The 17,005-nt window shown below is 37.5% G+C and overlaps 1 protein-coding gene across 3 annotated transcripts in view; it reads right to left on the minus strand.

Moving 5' to 3' along the window:
- LOC115236302 overlaps positions 1–17,005 on the minus strand; it is a 47,804-nt gene that overhangs the window by 29,765 nt on the left and 1,034 nt on the right. For all 3 annotated transcript variants that reach the window (XM_029808663.1, XM_029808662.1, XM_029808661.1), the window contains exons 2-3: positions 11,765–12,068; positions 6,716–6,886 (exon numbers count right to left, since the gene is read on the minus strand). In XM_029808663.1, coding sequence (XP_029664523.1) covers positions 6,716–6,886; positions 11,765–12,068 — 475 coding nt within the window. The remainder of the gene's footprint in view (positions 1–6,715; positions 6,887–11,764; positions 12,069–17,005) is intronic.

Raw genomic sequence — 17,005 nt, forward strand, 5'->3', positions numbered from 1 at the left:
CAAAATAAGTGATAAAATTCTTCTTCTCTAACAAGGCGTTTGCGAGCATATTCCCTAGAGAAACATTCTTACTTATTTTGAGGTCCTAAATTCATCATATAGTTTTAATTAGAACGTTTAATTCTAAAACACCCTGTATATATGTTTCCCTGGTGCCAAATGTCTATAAAATGGCTTTTGATGAAGAGCGAATGACCTGATCACGCTGTTTGTGGAGTCACAAACATTTCATAACATTTAATCAAAACGAATACATTAATTCAAAGCGTAATATATCATGATAAAACGTTGTTTCTATAATGAAAAGAAAGACAGAGGTTATCTAATACATTTTTAATGCCTTTGCGATAACATTGATTCAAGTCTGTAAACGCCATTTGATTTATCTTTATAACGATATCAAGAAGCAGTAGCAGACGTAAGCTTAGGTTCATGACCGCTTCTAAAAATATTAAACTAATTGTACGAAAATGCCGAGCGATGAAGAGAACGCAATAAACAATTCTTTTTCTATTACAAGAGAATTATATTATAATATATCGGAAATTATATCAAAAATATATTACAAGAAGAAAGATTATAAAGAAAACGGAAACGAAAAGCAAACACCGGAACGATAATCGTCTCAAAGTAAAAGTTCGATTCCGTTGGAAAGACGATCGATATTGTCAGAACCATATAATCTACATTAAAAATTCTAAATTTTAAATTTAAATAGAAAAAAGAATTTTTAAAATAAAAATAAATCAGAATTTTATTCAATAACGCATATCAAGAATAAAATGCATCGATCAGGCATGAGCTGATTATTACGCTCGCTCGTTCGCATTTAAAAACGTAGAAAGTCCGCTTTCCAGCGTGCGGGATATTTACTTTCAGCTAATGTGCCACCCCGTGAGAGAATCGAGAATGCCTAGTACAAAACCTGCGAGAAAACTAGATCAAGCAGATTAACCTTAATATCAAAGCCTGCGAAACCTTAGCGATACTATTTCGTGAGAGTGGAGAACAAACACGCGCAGTGATCGCAACCGCAGGGAGAAGGGGAATCATATAGAAAAACCTGTGCGGTTGACCTAATTCATTTCCAAGTGCATCGCGATTGGGATTCATTCCTTCCGGTCCGCGCCAACACGCGAATACACGATGACGATACGATTCACGAACAAAGATCCGCGCGGTATAAATCTCGAGAGTTTTAGGCGAGGCCAATTTCCGCTAAAAGATACTTTCCATCAAGTTTCGTTTCTCCAAAGTAACGGCTGATCGCGCCAGTTTTCCGCGTTATCATTAAACTCGCGCTGATCTTTTATTATCGAGCAGGTTTCACGTTCCCACTAACGCTACCTCTTTATCTTTACCTCTTTATGCCTAGCGGTGCATCGCAATAATCATAAAAAAGAAGGAAAAAAAAGCACTCGGTATAATATAACATGCTTCTCCGTACATTTCACGTACAACGTACCCATGTAACCTACATGTCGAGCGGTTTTCAGCGCAGGGGAGAAAAGAGGGAGGAATTGCGACTGTCCACAAATAACGTTAATTTATTGGCAGCACGCGGAAGAGGAAACGGCCATATTGCACGATCGGGAATCTGTCGATACGTGTGTGTTTTACAGTATTCGCCCGCCTTTCGCTAAATGGCAATAATAATCGATATGCCTGGGATATGGGATACAGATACGCGATACGCTCGCGCGGTGTGTGAAAAATTCTACAGAAGAAAAAAAAAAAATGCCGATGCATTCAATCGCAAAGCGACACGGAAAAGCGGAGAATATACGACTCTTTCATGTGTTTAATTGCAAAAGCATGACGCTTGGCAGAATGTTCGTCTGTATACGTGCGGGTCGTGCAATGTTGTTGATTGCTGTCATAATTATCAGTTGTTGCATAGACGGTATGAGAAACCGTTAACGTTGCCCGACACCAAATCGTTCCGATTATTATGAATTTTATATATATAAACGTGGCAATAATAAATTTGTAAAAACTATTTTCGTAATTCTGTATGAACGCTAATGAATTTTTTTAGGATAATGTGATGCGATGTTAAGATTAGTATTTTTTTCCCTTTTTGATATATTTTTCTGAATATTATAATATAATAAAACATGAACAATTTAAATTAACATTAAAATTTAAAAATTTTATCAGTTTTTATACAGAATTACTAAAATAACTTAAGAAACAAGAGATTCTGTATCGCCGGATACGTTGTAATAAAATTGAAATTTTAATACAATTAAATTTGCTAGATAAAATATAAAATATAAATCAATATCCTGCCAATCAAATCGCGTCGTATTTTAAATTTCGCCTGCAAGATAATTGCGAGATGCGTATAATTTCGGCATAATTCGTCTCGTTAGATATCCAACGCGAATTTTATTAAAAGTCGGTCCAGGGGTCGGACTGTAGATAGAGCGAAGAATTGACAGCAATAAACTCGTCCCAACAGCAATGCACTTTGGCTGTACGACAGTTTAAATGCAAACTCATTTAGACATTGACGATGACGACCACTATCGCCTTGGCCCGCCGGAATCGCCAATGTCGAATCTAAATCGAGGATATCGCCGCACGCAAAGTTCATCTCTCATTATTTCTCGACGAATTTAAAAGTCCGCTAACTTTCTAAATTTGATTCTTCCGAATCTAGAAACGCAATTGAAAAATACTTTACTTTCTTGAATATATAAATTTTGCATGCAAATATGTATATGCAACTTTCTTCTTTACTTTTGTTTCTGTTTTATTTTATTTTATTAAAGTTATACAAAATTCAATTTTATATGCTTTCTAATTCGTATATTAGAAAAAGAAAAACACGCGGTATTCCGATATTAATCTTAAAATATTTATGATAGTCATCAGCGTAGTGTCTTAACAAAATTTTATATATAATCTAAATTATTTTAAATATATTAGAGAAATAAAAATTTCATTATTTACGATAATATAACAATTGTTAAATTTATTATCGAGAAAAATATTTCAGTGTATTATAATTTAATTAATTTTATTTTTAAACCTCCCCCTTTTTTTCAAGTTTTACTTTATTATCAAAATCGGCAACAGCCAACAATTCAAAATTTTTGTTACAAAAATATAGCGAGTAGTGAAGCCATGGCTTATATATCAAGTTAAAAATATCGAGCAACGTCGTGCCAGTATATTTCGTTGAAAAGTCATTAGCACGCCGAGCATGAGTAATGGAGTTTCTCTACAAAGGGAAGAGATAGATATATCCAACATCCACATTTGTTGGTCTATTGTTGCTCTAACGATACCGCGGCTGGCGCTAGTAAAGCTAATTTTCATATTTGCTTCATTTATGACGCTATTAACGATAACATGATAAACGTGCGAAATTAGTACGGGATATCTCAACCGTTAGATAATGTCATAAAGCGATGACTTCTTGATATATTCGTATCTAAATATTGTATGCGCACTAACTACCGCGCCGACTCTTATTTGCTATGTAATTACATTTATTTATCTGAGATATAGAGTCTGTACATTTTATTCTATTGAGATATCTCAAGTTATTCAAGTCGTAAAGAGGATTATATTATATTATTAAGTATGATTAGCACAACTGACATTATTGATAAAAATATATAACAATGCGAATTTTTATGTATATGTATAATTCGATAAGTAATAACAAAAAAGACTAACATAAAATGAAGATAATAATTAAGATAGAATTGCTAATTTAAGAAATAGCTAAAAAATATAATCTTATTGTTAGCAATATTATAATTTTAATAAAAAAAAATCTTCGTTCTCATCTTCGTATTAACCTGCGCATTTTATTTACCTGCGAAAAAAATTGTGCAAATAAGCTAAAGAGCACACGTATATGAAGAAGCGCGTATGGAGAAATTCTTTAACAATTTATTTTCGGACCTCGCCCTTGAACGGTGAAAAAAAAATTTGCTCTAAAAATACGTAGGCAAACGCGAGCACTTTATTTACGGCCCGTGAAACATATTGATCACCGTGTAATGGCTTATCGCGCTTATTCGCTATCTCAAAGCTGTATGTCAACGCGTACAGTTCGCGAGATTAGAGCCCTGATTTGGAGCAGTTTTTGATACACACATTTTGATACACACACGCATACATTCGCACATTATATTACGCACATTTGTGCGAATCGACATTCTCTATTTATTCCGCTAATGCGGTCATTACAATAAATTGCAAACGTATCTTCGGGGGCATTTATCAAGTCGCCTATTCGTAACAATCGAAACATTCGAAACAATATTTTAATGACAAAAACAACAGAATAAATAGAGTAAATATACCGTGAATGAACCGATAAGAAATATACTGTCACATAATTACATTTTCTCGCTAAATGTCGATTTCTTTCTTGCGGATACTTTTATTGTATTTCTAATTTAATTTTCATTTATTCAAATGAAAATTAAATTACATTAGTTGGATTAAAATGAACGATGTTTTATGCAATAGCTTTGTTACGCCAAATTAAAAAAAAAAACAAACAAAAAAACAAAGCTATATATATAAAATTTATTTTTATCCTTTTCATAAATTTATTAATACATTTCTAACGTGTCTTGATTTATTCAATTGCTTTTTTTTTTTTTAATATCTCACAAGAGAAAGGCCTCGAGCTTGGCAAATCGCAAATCGTCTTTCCTTGTTCATCTTTCCTTGAAAGGATATCTCATCGTGGCGATCATTGATGATATAGGTCAACTATCAATTGCGTAAGTTGATAAGCTTTTTACAAGGACAAAACGTCGCTTTAGACGTATAAAAAGTGATCTTTAAAAAAATCTACGTCTTCTACATTATTTTCAGCCGTACGCATGTGTATGTGTACGTACCTACATATTTGTATGTTGTAGATTTTTTTATAAAATCAGTCTTTTCAAGCTACACAACTACCCATATACTGTAATTATTATAGATTTATAATTTTAAGATTTTCCTCACATCTCTCTCTTTCGTATAATTATCATTTATAAACATTGCTGAAAGACCGTCGCGATGCACTCACCATTCCGATGCGCTTTCGCACATCTGCAGATGCGCCTTTTCCTCATGATACACACATGACATTCGCTCATCGCGTATCGCCGATCTTCTAATTCTCAGCCAGTGTAACGCGATTTCATAGTTCTTCAACAATTGCGTCTTGCAATTTCGAGAGATTCTCGACACCGCCGATATATTCTCCTTATTGCTATAAAGTCCGAATCGATGGATTCGCAGTGTCGTTCTTGTTTTACGAGTCTTCATCATCTCGTCGCGGCGCCACTCAACCGCGACGCGATTCATACACGCGAGTCACACACGGAAAGTCTTGATTGTCGCGAAAAATCTCGCAAGGACTATTCAACTCGATACTTTCTCTTTACTTTCTCGGCCACGAGTTAAAATCGCGTCACTGAAAATTCGCGCCGTTCCTTATCGACTCTTCTTTATTTTCTTTCTTTATTGTCCAGCGAAATCGACGAGCAACTTTTTACTCGCCAAACAGCGTCGGCCGAATCAACGAGGCGTATCATTATCACGGCGCGATAAGGCGGTAGCGCGCGATTTGGTTATAAACGCGACGAAATACCGAATGATACGAGAATATACGGAAAGGCGCGAACGGTTCCGTTGACGATACCGCAACAACGCTGCGCTTATCAAACGCGACGCATCAATCGTTCATTTATCATCCGCCGCGTACCTGCCTGCGTCTTACGACCAATACCTGACGCGCAAGAGGAAGACGCTAGTGGTCGGCTCATTGAAATTGCACGCACGCTCATTATGGCGATTAAACGGTATATCGTCGGTATATATCGATACACACATTCGCTAATCAAAATTACTACGCGGAATTTTGTTAAAATACTTGATGATAAGTTCAAAGTTTGTAGTGCAAATTGGATTAAAATGTTATATATCTTGAATTAAATGTTTGTAATAAGATTTTTTTTTTAAAGGAATAAAATTAAAAAGAGATAGATATAAATTTGTATTAGTGTATAATAAAAAGAAAGATATATTATTATTTGTAATATAAAAATTAGTGATATTTTTTGAAAATTGTTAATTTAAACAACTCGTGTATTTTAGTACTTACTATTATTGATTATTAACATTGTCTTGTTATAAAATATCTCTTTGCATTAATTATGTTTCATACATTTTGCAAACATATTATTGTCATTAAGATATTGTGCAATAAAAAAACTGAATGATGTAAAAATCATTGGATGAATGTAAGAATCATGGTTCAAGAGACTTGCTTGATATTTATTCCAAACTATCTGTCACTAGTTATTGATAAGAATCTCTATACGATTGTATCTTTATTCGCGTTACACGCAATTCATTCATAAAATCATTTCTACCTCGAAGAATAAATGCGTCAATTTAAATACACAAAGCGTTTATGTAAGACTTTGAATCGATTAGCGTAATCTTAAATATCTATTTATGTAAAAAATCATTTTACTCTTCTCTATGGAATTAGAACGTTTATACATATAATTAGTCATAAAAGCATCGCTAATCATTTCTTTCTTATTCTGAATCGCGTTCTTATAAAGATTTATTAAACTTTCTGCTTCTTTTTAATTTCACTTGATATATTATAAATTTGACCCAATTTAACTAAAAAAATATAGAAAAACAACCATTTTTAGAATGATATTGTTCATTCGCTCACCCATTGATGACGGAAGCGGGTTCATCGGCGTTAGGTGGGCCCGATACCTGGACCGTGGGCACGGTGTAAGCGTCCAGGTTCTGTCCATAACCTGCGCCCTGGTGATGGGCGGTGGTGTAATCATCGCTGTCGCTGCTCGGCGGTTGCTCCGATCCGACACCGCCACGAGGTCTGAAACAAAACGAGTCACCGTATATTAATAAACGGAAGAGCGCACAATTACAATATATTGCACGATATAATACTAGCAGATGTGTATTAATCCACTTTTAAAGACGAAAGATACATGTGTATGCATAAATATAGATATATTGTATATAGATATATTTTATCGCGAAAAAAATAATAAAGATTCGTTGACAGATTCCATTTCTTTTTTTGGCAACACGATAATGCGAGAAAAAATCAAATCAAATGTAGGCTAAATATCGATAATTGTAAAAATGGATATTTTAATCGGATATAGCACAACGCGCACAAGGCGCGCTAGTTTCTCAGTTCGAGACTGAATGAAAGAAATGCTCGGGGCGTGACGACAGACATCGCAGTGGCAAACGTCACCATCAGCTGTTGCTACAAGCGTTGCAAATCCCATCGACGCGAATTAATTGATCTCATCCCGACGCGACAGATGCGTAAGGCAGATCGCGTAATGCGTGCTTCAACGAGAGCGATGGAAAGATTCCAATCTCCCGTGAAACACGCTCTTCGCATACGTTACTGGAGCAATTGCTGCATGTAAATCAGTTCGCTCGACTTCTTGTGTTAGCGATATCTAACTCCTGTAAGAATATTTTTATCGTTCGCAAGATTCTTAACGAAACGAAAAAAGTTGAAGACGAGCGTAAATGTAACGTTGCAACAATGTTTTCATTCATCTTGTTATAATGGCACGTTTCCCTACGTTATGAAATTATATTCTAATTAAAATGATTATTGATTATTTTAAATCAAAAGAGCGCTTTAGGCTTTCACGATGTAACTTTTTAGGGAAAAAAGTAAATAATTCTTTAGCAGAACCACAAGAAAATATAAGACATTGTCCGCTCATTTGTAACATGAGAGAAATCGCGATTTTAATTTATATTTTAAAAACCCAGCACACTTACAATTTCACGTTCAATTTTTTTTCATTCCTTTCCATTTTGATTCTCATTCTGGGAATTCTTATATCATCCATTTCGTAGAGCAGAGACAAGATTGCGGAATCGATCGTCCTCAGCCCGCGTTGGCGTTTCGCCAGTGCAGGCGCATTATCGCGAAAGTATATTTCCAAAATAACAATATACTTTACAATGTGAGCGAGAGAAGGCAAATTTCGAAAATTCTCTACCGTTGCTTCTCTCATATTCGTCATGTCGGACGAGAGTATCCGTGACAGGACAAATGTGTCTCTGTCGCAACTGCGAAATGTTTATCACGACCGTAACAAAGTTCGTTTGATGCGAAAAAGAAGCTAGCCTTTTTTATTACTTTACATTTATTGTTAGTAGCGAACGTAACGAATGTAACGATTTCTCCTATTTCACATCTCGCGCTCGTACGAGACGCATTGTTCACGTTAAACCTCGCCAATTATTTTTACTCACGAGACCGTATTCTCTTTGTCGTGACGAATCACTGGTGAAGCACTGAACCTCCAAGTTGCCAACTAGCATAGTATACTACTGCGTGTATTAGGAATTTACATTGAACAGAATTATTTATGAGCTTTCTCTCTTATCCGCGTTAGCATTCAAAATGAGGTCGCCGCTATATAAAAATCATGCAAGCGTTAGATTTATCGATTGATAAAATCACAATCGGTTAGTACAGTCGATATTTACATCTACTTCATCTCTATTAACTCTTCGTCTTTTGTAATACAACTGATAATTAAGAACGTGATCTCTGATCCGTGACCTTTTGCCCGGGGTTCTTGGCTTGGAGGCGTTGATACTAATCGTCGGCAGTTGCCCAAAGTTGCATGCATAATCGCGATAAGATTCAAGCGATTGTGAGGAAAAAATCGAGCAAAAATCAAGCATTGTAATATCTGCATATGCGATGATGTTGCGCGGCGACGTTATGAATGACAATAGCGTTACGATGACTCGAGTTGAAGAGTTCAGTCTATTGACTTCTTTAAAAGCTTGAGCGTGCATTAATCTAAATTTAATATTTTCAATTTTCTACCATCACGTCTGTTTTTCTTTCAAAAATAAATCTGCGACATAAATCTTTTAATTATACAAGATATTCTCGCAAAAGATGAGTTTAAACGATAATTTAAATCAATTAATTTGATCGATTATAATAAAAAAAAAATTAAATATTTTTGTGCAATTATATATATATATATAGCGCTATTTATAATATATTAAAAAATATACATAACAACCTCACACATCTCACGATGACCGGTTAGATCAATATAAGCGAAGAATCGACTACATTGGCACTTTTTTCGGCCGGTGTCAACCTGGCCTTCGTTCGCACCTGCGGTGAGTATTATCGTAACTAGCAGTCCAGTAGAGAGGCGCCACTGTCCTGCGTTGTTGCTGTTCACAGCGGCGGACACATGCAAAGCCTTCTTCTAAGCTGGAACTGGGTCTTGCCCCACGCGCGCGAAACGCAGCTTCAATTATCCCAATCTTCTCGCATCCTCCTTCCGCTTCTCGCCTCTCGTCGACGTGACATGCGAGTCAAACGACGATTTCGGTGTCCGCGCCCCAAAATGAGAAACTCTCCCTCATCAGCTGAGATAGATCCTTTCCTCTGTTATCTCTTCCGAAGAAGATTCCTTTCGAAATATCGACAGCCGTCGACCCTTTCCTTTCTTTGAGCCTCTTGATGTTCTCGAGTCTTCCAATCTTTTTTTCTTGATCCTGCCGACTATCACCAAAAAAAACTATCACCAGAGATCGTCGTCAGACGACTATCGACGAGGACATTCCTCCCACAAGTCAGGCGCTCCCCTTGGAAGAGAAAATGCGATAACCACAATGGCAAGAGAGACAAGGACGTTGCTGCAAGGCGCCGCCGCCGCCGCCGCCGCCGTCGTCGTTTCGATATTCCGGATGAGTCCTGACGACGAGAGGAAGAATACGGCAATGCGACGCGAAGCGTGTCCGCTCTACTCTCCGCTCTCGGCAATCGCTTTCGCGGATGTACGTGTATGTGAGCGGACACGCACACGCGCGCGAACAGACGGACTGGTACTGCGACTGCCGCGTCTGCGCCGCGCGACTCACCTATTGACCGAATATCATCGCCGTCGCTATATGACTATATGATGGTGCACGTACCAGCAACCAGAGGCTGGTTTATATTAACGCGAACGCCGCTTCAAGATGAATCCCCTGAGGTTCGCGCTTCCGCTCCGTTCTCTCGAAACGGACACGGCAGATGACAGCTGTGATGGCCGATCAGCTGATCGCGACCGCTGCTCGCCGATCTCCAACACGATTCGCGAATTCGTCGGTTAAACTCTTTCGTCTAGAATCTCACGCGAATTACCTTTCGTCTGATTTTTATCATTTCGCGTCGAAAACAGCTGCGCGATAGCACGCGTGTGTGTTTCGACGATTTAATAATATCTTCACCTCTCACCCCTTTTATTCCTTCGAGAGAATTATGTGATCAATCTTCTAGTAAATGTCCGCCTCGACATCTTCCCCTACTTTTCTGTTTTCTTGCCTATCTATCTTGCCTCTCTTGCCTTTCTTGCCTCTCTTGCCTCTTGTTGATTTGTTATTTTTGTATTCTGTTTTTTGTTATTTTTTTCAGGAGAGGCATTTATCTGTCTAGCGCGGTACACTATGTAACGTCAATATTTTTCATCGCCCGTATGTATTTTTCCCATTATGCATATGTATATGCGCGTATTTTTGTACTATAGTTATTTTACGGATGTATTATTTCTATTTCATATACAATATATGCTCTTTACTTTAACACGGAGTTTTAACGTTGTAGAATTTGAATAAAAGTCCATTCTCCGAGAATTGAAACCAATACAACTTCGTTAAATTTAATTTTCATGCTGTTGCGAGATAATTGTAGCTTTGGCATCTCGCGTCAATTGACGACTCTCTCATCTTCTCTTTTTTCACACCTTTTTTCAACATCGTCTCTCTACCTCTCCATTTGCGATGCGTGTGCGCATCGACTATACGTGGTGTCGACACTCGATAACCGCATGCGAACGTTTAATTGCTCGACGAGGCTCTCGCGACGCGAAAACGACTTCCTCGTTAAAGGAGGGACCGCTCACAACTAGCTCTACGTTTAGTTCCATTCGTTCGTTCCCATTCGCGATCACGAAAGTTCGATCGACATCGTTTCGACCCGACAAAGGAGGGTCTAAACACACGAGAACTCGAATACGTCAGAATACGCGCTTGTTGCGAGGGATACCTTTAAATGTTGTTCACGCAACAATCAGTCATTACATACTGCATTAGTGAAACTCTTATCTTATTATAAAAATCACTCGTTACGATTCCGCAGCAGCAGATTTTTTTATGCGAACAATACTTTATTTCAAATGCATTGGACTACGGACGAGAGAGAAAGGCACGATTAGATTGTTCTTTCCGCCTCTGCTTCTCGTGGCAATGCATGCAGACCATGCGGACACGAAATGGTTGGAATCTTCTTCGCATCTCTCGTGTTACGTCATATACCTGAATTGCGCAATCGGGACTAACCCTCGAGGCGATCCGCCCATCCCGTCGACGCGATCCCTTCTCGCGACATTCTCGCCTTGACCGAATGATAAACAATTTGTCGAGCAGAATCGTGACCAATATAATTTTAATGAGTTCACTTTTCGACGTCACATCAACGCGTGTGTCACGCAAATCCCTTCTATATTTATTCATGACCACGGAAATGAAGCGATTGACGTGTCTCTCGTACGAAAAATTGTGACCTTGACGCGCGCACGAAATCGTATCAATTATAATTAATATTCTATCTCTCGGAGAGAGAGAGAGAGAGGGAGGGAGAGAGAAAGAGAGAGAGAGATGGAGAGAGTAGGCGTAAAATTCCGGAAATGTTACTTACGTTGGCATCGACACGGCAGGACATCCGAGTTGCAGGAGACTCCTGGCGAGATACTCCGGCGCAGGTGCATCACCCGCTGGTGCGTGACGCCTGGCGGACCGGAACGATCTGTTGACGCCGCAGCTCGCGCATCTATCCGACAACGCAACCGACGATGACGACGACGAGGACGACGCTGATGACGCTGACGACGGCGACGATCCCGCGTTCGTCAGAGGCGCTCCATTTCGCGCGACGACGCGGTCGGCATCGTTGGTCCGTGAAATCTTCAAGGAACTGCTACGACACAGACCTAGCTCGCTCTCTGAAATTTCAACATCGCACCCTATCATTAGATATAGTCGTTATACATGTATTCACGCATATGATTAAATTATCAATGGACGGTGTGATTATTGCATCGAATGCGGAAGTGAAAGCAATCCGTCCAGATTGAAAGATACAGGAAGCTATTATTAAAGTGTTCCCCTTTCGCATTCTCTTTAATCGGCGAAATGTGACGTATTACTCGATTTCAATTTTTATGACGAATGCTTGCCAAACGAATGTTCAGCATCGATACTTTGATCGACAAACTTCTTGCAATTGCCTCAATTTATTTCTTTAATTTTAATTCAACATTCGATAATTAAATATAATAATTTGTATAATAACCCTGGATTAAAATTCTTTCAATGCACGTACAAAGGACAGATTTGCAACGTTCAAGTCATCTAGAAGCAATTTAGTCAAAATATATCCGGTATTGTAGCTCACTTGGTCACAGAACTTTTTCCGACGCGCACGTCTTAAAAAAACTACTGAACATTCCTCACGACAACTTACTTTTTCGCGTGCAACTTCTTCGGAAGAAATTAGTTGGACGAGCACGATAGATGGCTGTAGATTCATTTCTATGATCGAAACGAGACAACCGGAATCAGAAAAGAATCAGCGAAGCGTCAGAACGAAACGCATGGCAACAGCACACTCGACGTCCGGCGAGCTCACTCGCCCCCGTCGTCGACTTTAATTCATTTAAAGCCCCCGCTTACCGTTACGTCAGTCCCGTGTATTAGCGGCGCGCCAGGTCTCCGGTCTATACTACCTGCATTACGTGAACGTATTACGAGCGCTAGTGCCTTTAGCCTAAATGACTTAAGCCTCGTGTTCGTCGGGCCGGCTTACCTTGGATCTGATATATCCGCAGAGCCATGTTTTAGTAAAGATCGATAGTCTTCCACCGGCCAATCATCCCTGACAACTCATCTCGATCTGAATCCTCAATTTCGAGAAGCAATAATTTTTCGAAAATCGCGATTCATCCATTTTTTAGCATACGGATTTGATTAGAATTGAAAAGCCGACCTAGCGTAAAGAATGCGAAATTAAAAGAATTCAAAGTAGGGATTGAAACAATATAATTTCGGTGAATTCATGGAGGATTAATTATTTGAGAGAGAGAGAGAGAGTATTTCGATAATTTTGTAGGAATGAAAATATATGAATCCACACTTTAGTTGAATGATTGATCTTGTAAATAATTTATTCCAACACAAAAAGCTGAGATATTAATGAGAGAGAGAGAGAGAGAAAGAGAGAGATTTTTATATATAATCTAAATATAATTAAAATATGTGTGCACAATTTATTATTTATTAACGAAAAAAACGACAGAGTCGGCCATACATTTTATTTATATATAATATACGCAAATGTTTAGGTTAATTTTGCTTTATAATATAATAAGAACTTGAAAAAATTTATATTAACCCCCGCGTCTAAGAGAAAATAATTTATAAATTATAATTTTTATGTACATACATATATATACACACACGTACAGAAATTTCTAATTATTTATTAATTATTATTTGTGACACTAGATATAATTCTAATTTTTTCACATAGTACAAAGATTGATCCGTAGCAAGTAAACATTTTTCGTAATTGCAATATCTAAGATTGAGATGACGCGAATCCAAGTGATAACAGCGAAAAAAATTATGTATATATGTATATTCCCTTCTCGCGTGAGATATTGTACGTGGTCAAGAAACACCGTACGATCTCGTGGCCTTCTGTCCAGCGACTGAAAATTTTCGAGGGCGTGGAAGAAATGCGAATGTAACAACACCGCGATACCGCCACGTTTTTGGCAAGGCGCCGCGCATCCCTTGCGCATCTTCCGCACGTTCCATCTGTTATATGCGAGAAAACGTCGCATCTCCCTCGAAAGATTCGCGACACGTACCTACATATGACGACGCATTGCGCGCGATCGAAGATGATTCGCGAATTATTTGCGGCACGGCACACGGCATGAGACATGACAATGGGGCAGTTTCGTAGGCGGTTTCCTGAAAACCGCGACATCCCGGAATCTCTTTCCACTTTCAAATGCTAGGAATCGTAGGTTGAAGAAGAATGGCATCGGGTGTTTCACGGAACTTGGCATTACCACGATACGAGATCGGAAAGGAGGAAATACGACAAGCACACCTACGTACGACGATGTCGCAGATAAATTTGATCAAGAATTTATTGTGACAAATTTATCGCGACAAAGTTAAACAATATTTTTTTTTCTGTCGACTGTTCGATTAATTTATGGAAATCAAGTAAAAAGCACAAGTTCTGTAATGTATTGAAATGAAAGTTTACACATCGAAAAGTTTGAAAAAGAATACTGGCTTCTAATGACAGGCTGACCGAAAACGAGATTAGCGTTAATATATTCTTTAGCGTGGTACCTACCTACTTACGCGAGCATTACTGATCTACGACTGACTGCGAATGATATGTGAACAAATACTTTATATTCATTGTTAGATAGTGTTTGTTATCTTTCGCCGAATAAGGAAAACAACAAGTCTGTAAGATATAAACAAAAACATACATACATAAACACGTATCTTTCACATAAAGTTTTTTGTTTATGAACGGAGAGTTTCCTTTATTGTTAGTTGCGAAAGACAAACAGTAAATATTTTAATGATCAAATCAGTCTTAAATTTTATCGAAGACACACACATAGACATAAAACGTAAAGCACTATCCATATAATCTGTGGACAACGATTGCGGATATCGTCTATGAACTGTTCGCAGAATGTGTACGTAAATGCACGTTTTAAAAATATAAAAATATAAAAATTTTAAGAAAACCAACGATGAATAAGTCTCCTCAAAATATTGTTTCACATTTATACATACGTAAGTTCACTTGGTCCGTTTCCAAAATACTTTGCCGTATACTTCGACCGTTTCCGTTACGTTTTTTTTCTTTTGTGTTTGCACGGCATATTGAAGAGTGTTTATTAAGAGTGTGCAAACGGTTCCTTCTTATCTTCTTTTCTCTCGTACCATACTATCTCCCTCTTTCTATCGTCCCAAATTATTTTTATTTCTTTCTCTCATTGTCAATTCGTTATATACCGTGTATATCCGTTATATCCATATGCTTAATGCAATGACAGTTATATCATCCATGTTCTTAGAAAACTCTCTCCGAGATAGCCAATTAATAGATAAACAGAAATTAAAGATAACAAACGGATGAATGATCTGTGTATTTTTACTTTATTCTATATTTCAAACTATATCCCGTAATCTCGCGCGATTTAGACTATCTACAATTTTCCGGAAAGAAATACATAGAAAGAAATGATCATTGCGTAAAAAAAAAAAAAAAAAAAAAAAAAAAATATTTTTTTTTTCTCCAAGCGCGAGCTTCCTCGAGCAGACAATTTTCTGTTTGCACAAACGCGCGTCGTGGGTTTAGATAAAGGTCGAAGTTTATTGCGACGACGATATACCAAGATGCCCTACATCGAGATACTATCGACAATCCGCACGGCATAAATATTTCAATTCAATGCAAATATGTAAATACGATCCATCAGTGTGAGATTGAGCGATCATGTATTCGAATGAAACCGGTAATGATGCATATTAAGTTTTCGCGTGTATTTCGCACGATTCTTAACTTTCCGCTACTGTATGACGCATCGACGTACAGCTGTCGTTGATATTAATATTAACTTTTGCTGTGCTAAATTTTTATAGTAATATAGATAAAAAATTACACATTATTCTTATACAAATAAGATTTCATTAAACAGCGTAATAAAAATATATCCGGATAATTTTTCATGAATTACTGAGCAAATATCCAGAGAAATGATTAGCCGAGGCATCATTGAATTGGCTAAAAAGGATTTTTTGAAGTGACAAAAAAAGATCTGATATATAAACCGAGTATTTTTTCAATTAAAAGAATTTACTTCAGAATATAAATAAAGTGGTGAATTAAATTAAAACCGATAATATATATAGCGTACGTTTTCGTATTTACGAATTTCTCTTGCAATTTTGCAATATCGTCAGCTGCACTTGACCGCAGTTGGACGCATCTCAATGATTTTATAATTACTTTGAGCGCGGAATCACTCGCTTGTCACAATACTTAATTCGGTCAGTGTGACGTCAGTTATCAGACAGCTGCCAGACAAAGCCGCGTCGCAATCGTGTCTAATTTCGGAAATTCGCGATATAAGTGCAAACGGCATTTGTAAAATGTCCAAAGATAAACAATTCAACGTCGGAATAACGCGGGACTGCCTGAAAATAGCGTCGAGCAACAACGAGTTTAAAACAGAGATTTCGCACGGACGCGGAAACTCCAGGTCGTTGTCCCGATGCGTTACGGGGAAGTTCCCGGTTCCTGGGAATTTTCCGATTTCGGGGGAATACCGTCGGGACTTTGGAAAATTGCTTTCGTCGTCGACCAACGTAAACCTTGTTGAAAAACTTCGGCAAAGCCGATAAAAATCTTCAGAATCTTGAGACGAAACTTGAACTAATTCGAGAGAGTCGCGGTTTCCAATCCTATGTTTCGCGTTTGGCAAAGGTCAAAGAAGTGTAACGGGAATTTAAGATATCGATCGATATAAACTCTAATTTCAGTTGGATATATATGATTTAAATTACATAAACTTTAATAACCTTTAAACTATTTTATCAATATTAAAGCATTTTATACGTGGCTATACCGGGTCAACTATTGTTAATTGTATTCACGCACAACGGCTCTTCTCAAAATATTCTGGTAATATATTCGCACATTGGTTCAATCTCTATTAAAAGACGTTATATATAAAACGTAATATTTATTTAAATAAGATCACAATAGCTGAAATAAATAAATGGATTCGGCCTTTCTTCGCTTTGAAAATGTGAAATCTCCATGATGTAAGCACGC

This window comes from Formica exsecta, unplaced genomic scaffold (genome assembly GCF_003651465.1).
Source record: "Formica exsecta isolate Colony F162 unplaced genomic scaffold, ASM365146v1 scaffold247, whole genome shotgun sequence".
Taxonomy (NCBI): domain Eukaryota; kingdom Metazoa; phylum Arthropoda; class Insecta; order Hymenoptera; family Formicidae; genus Formica; species Formica exsecta.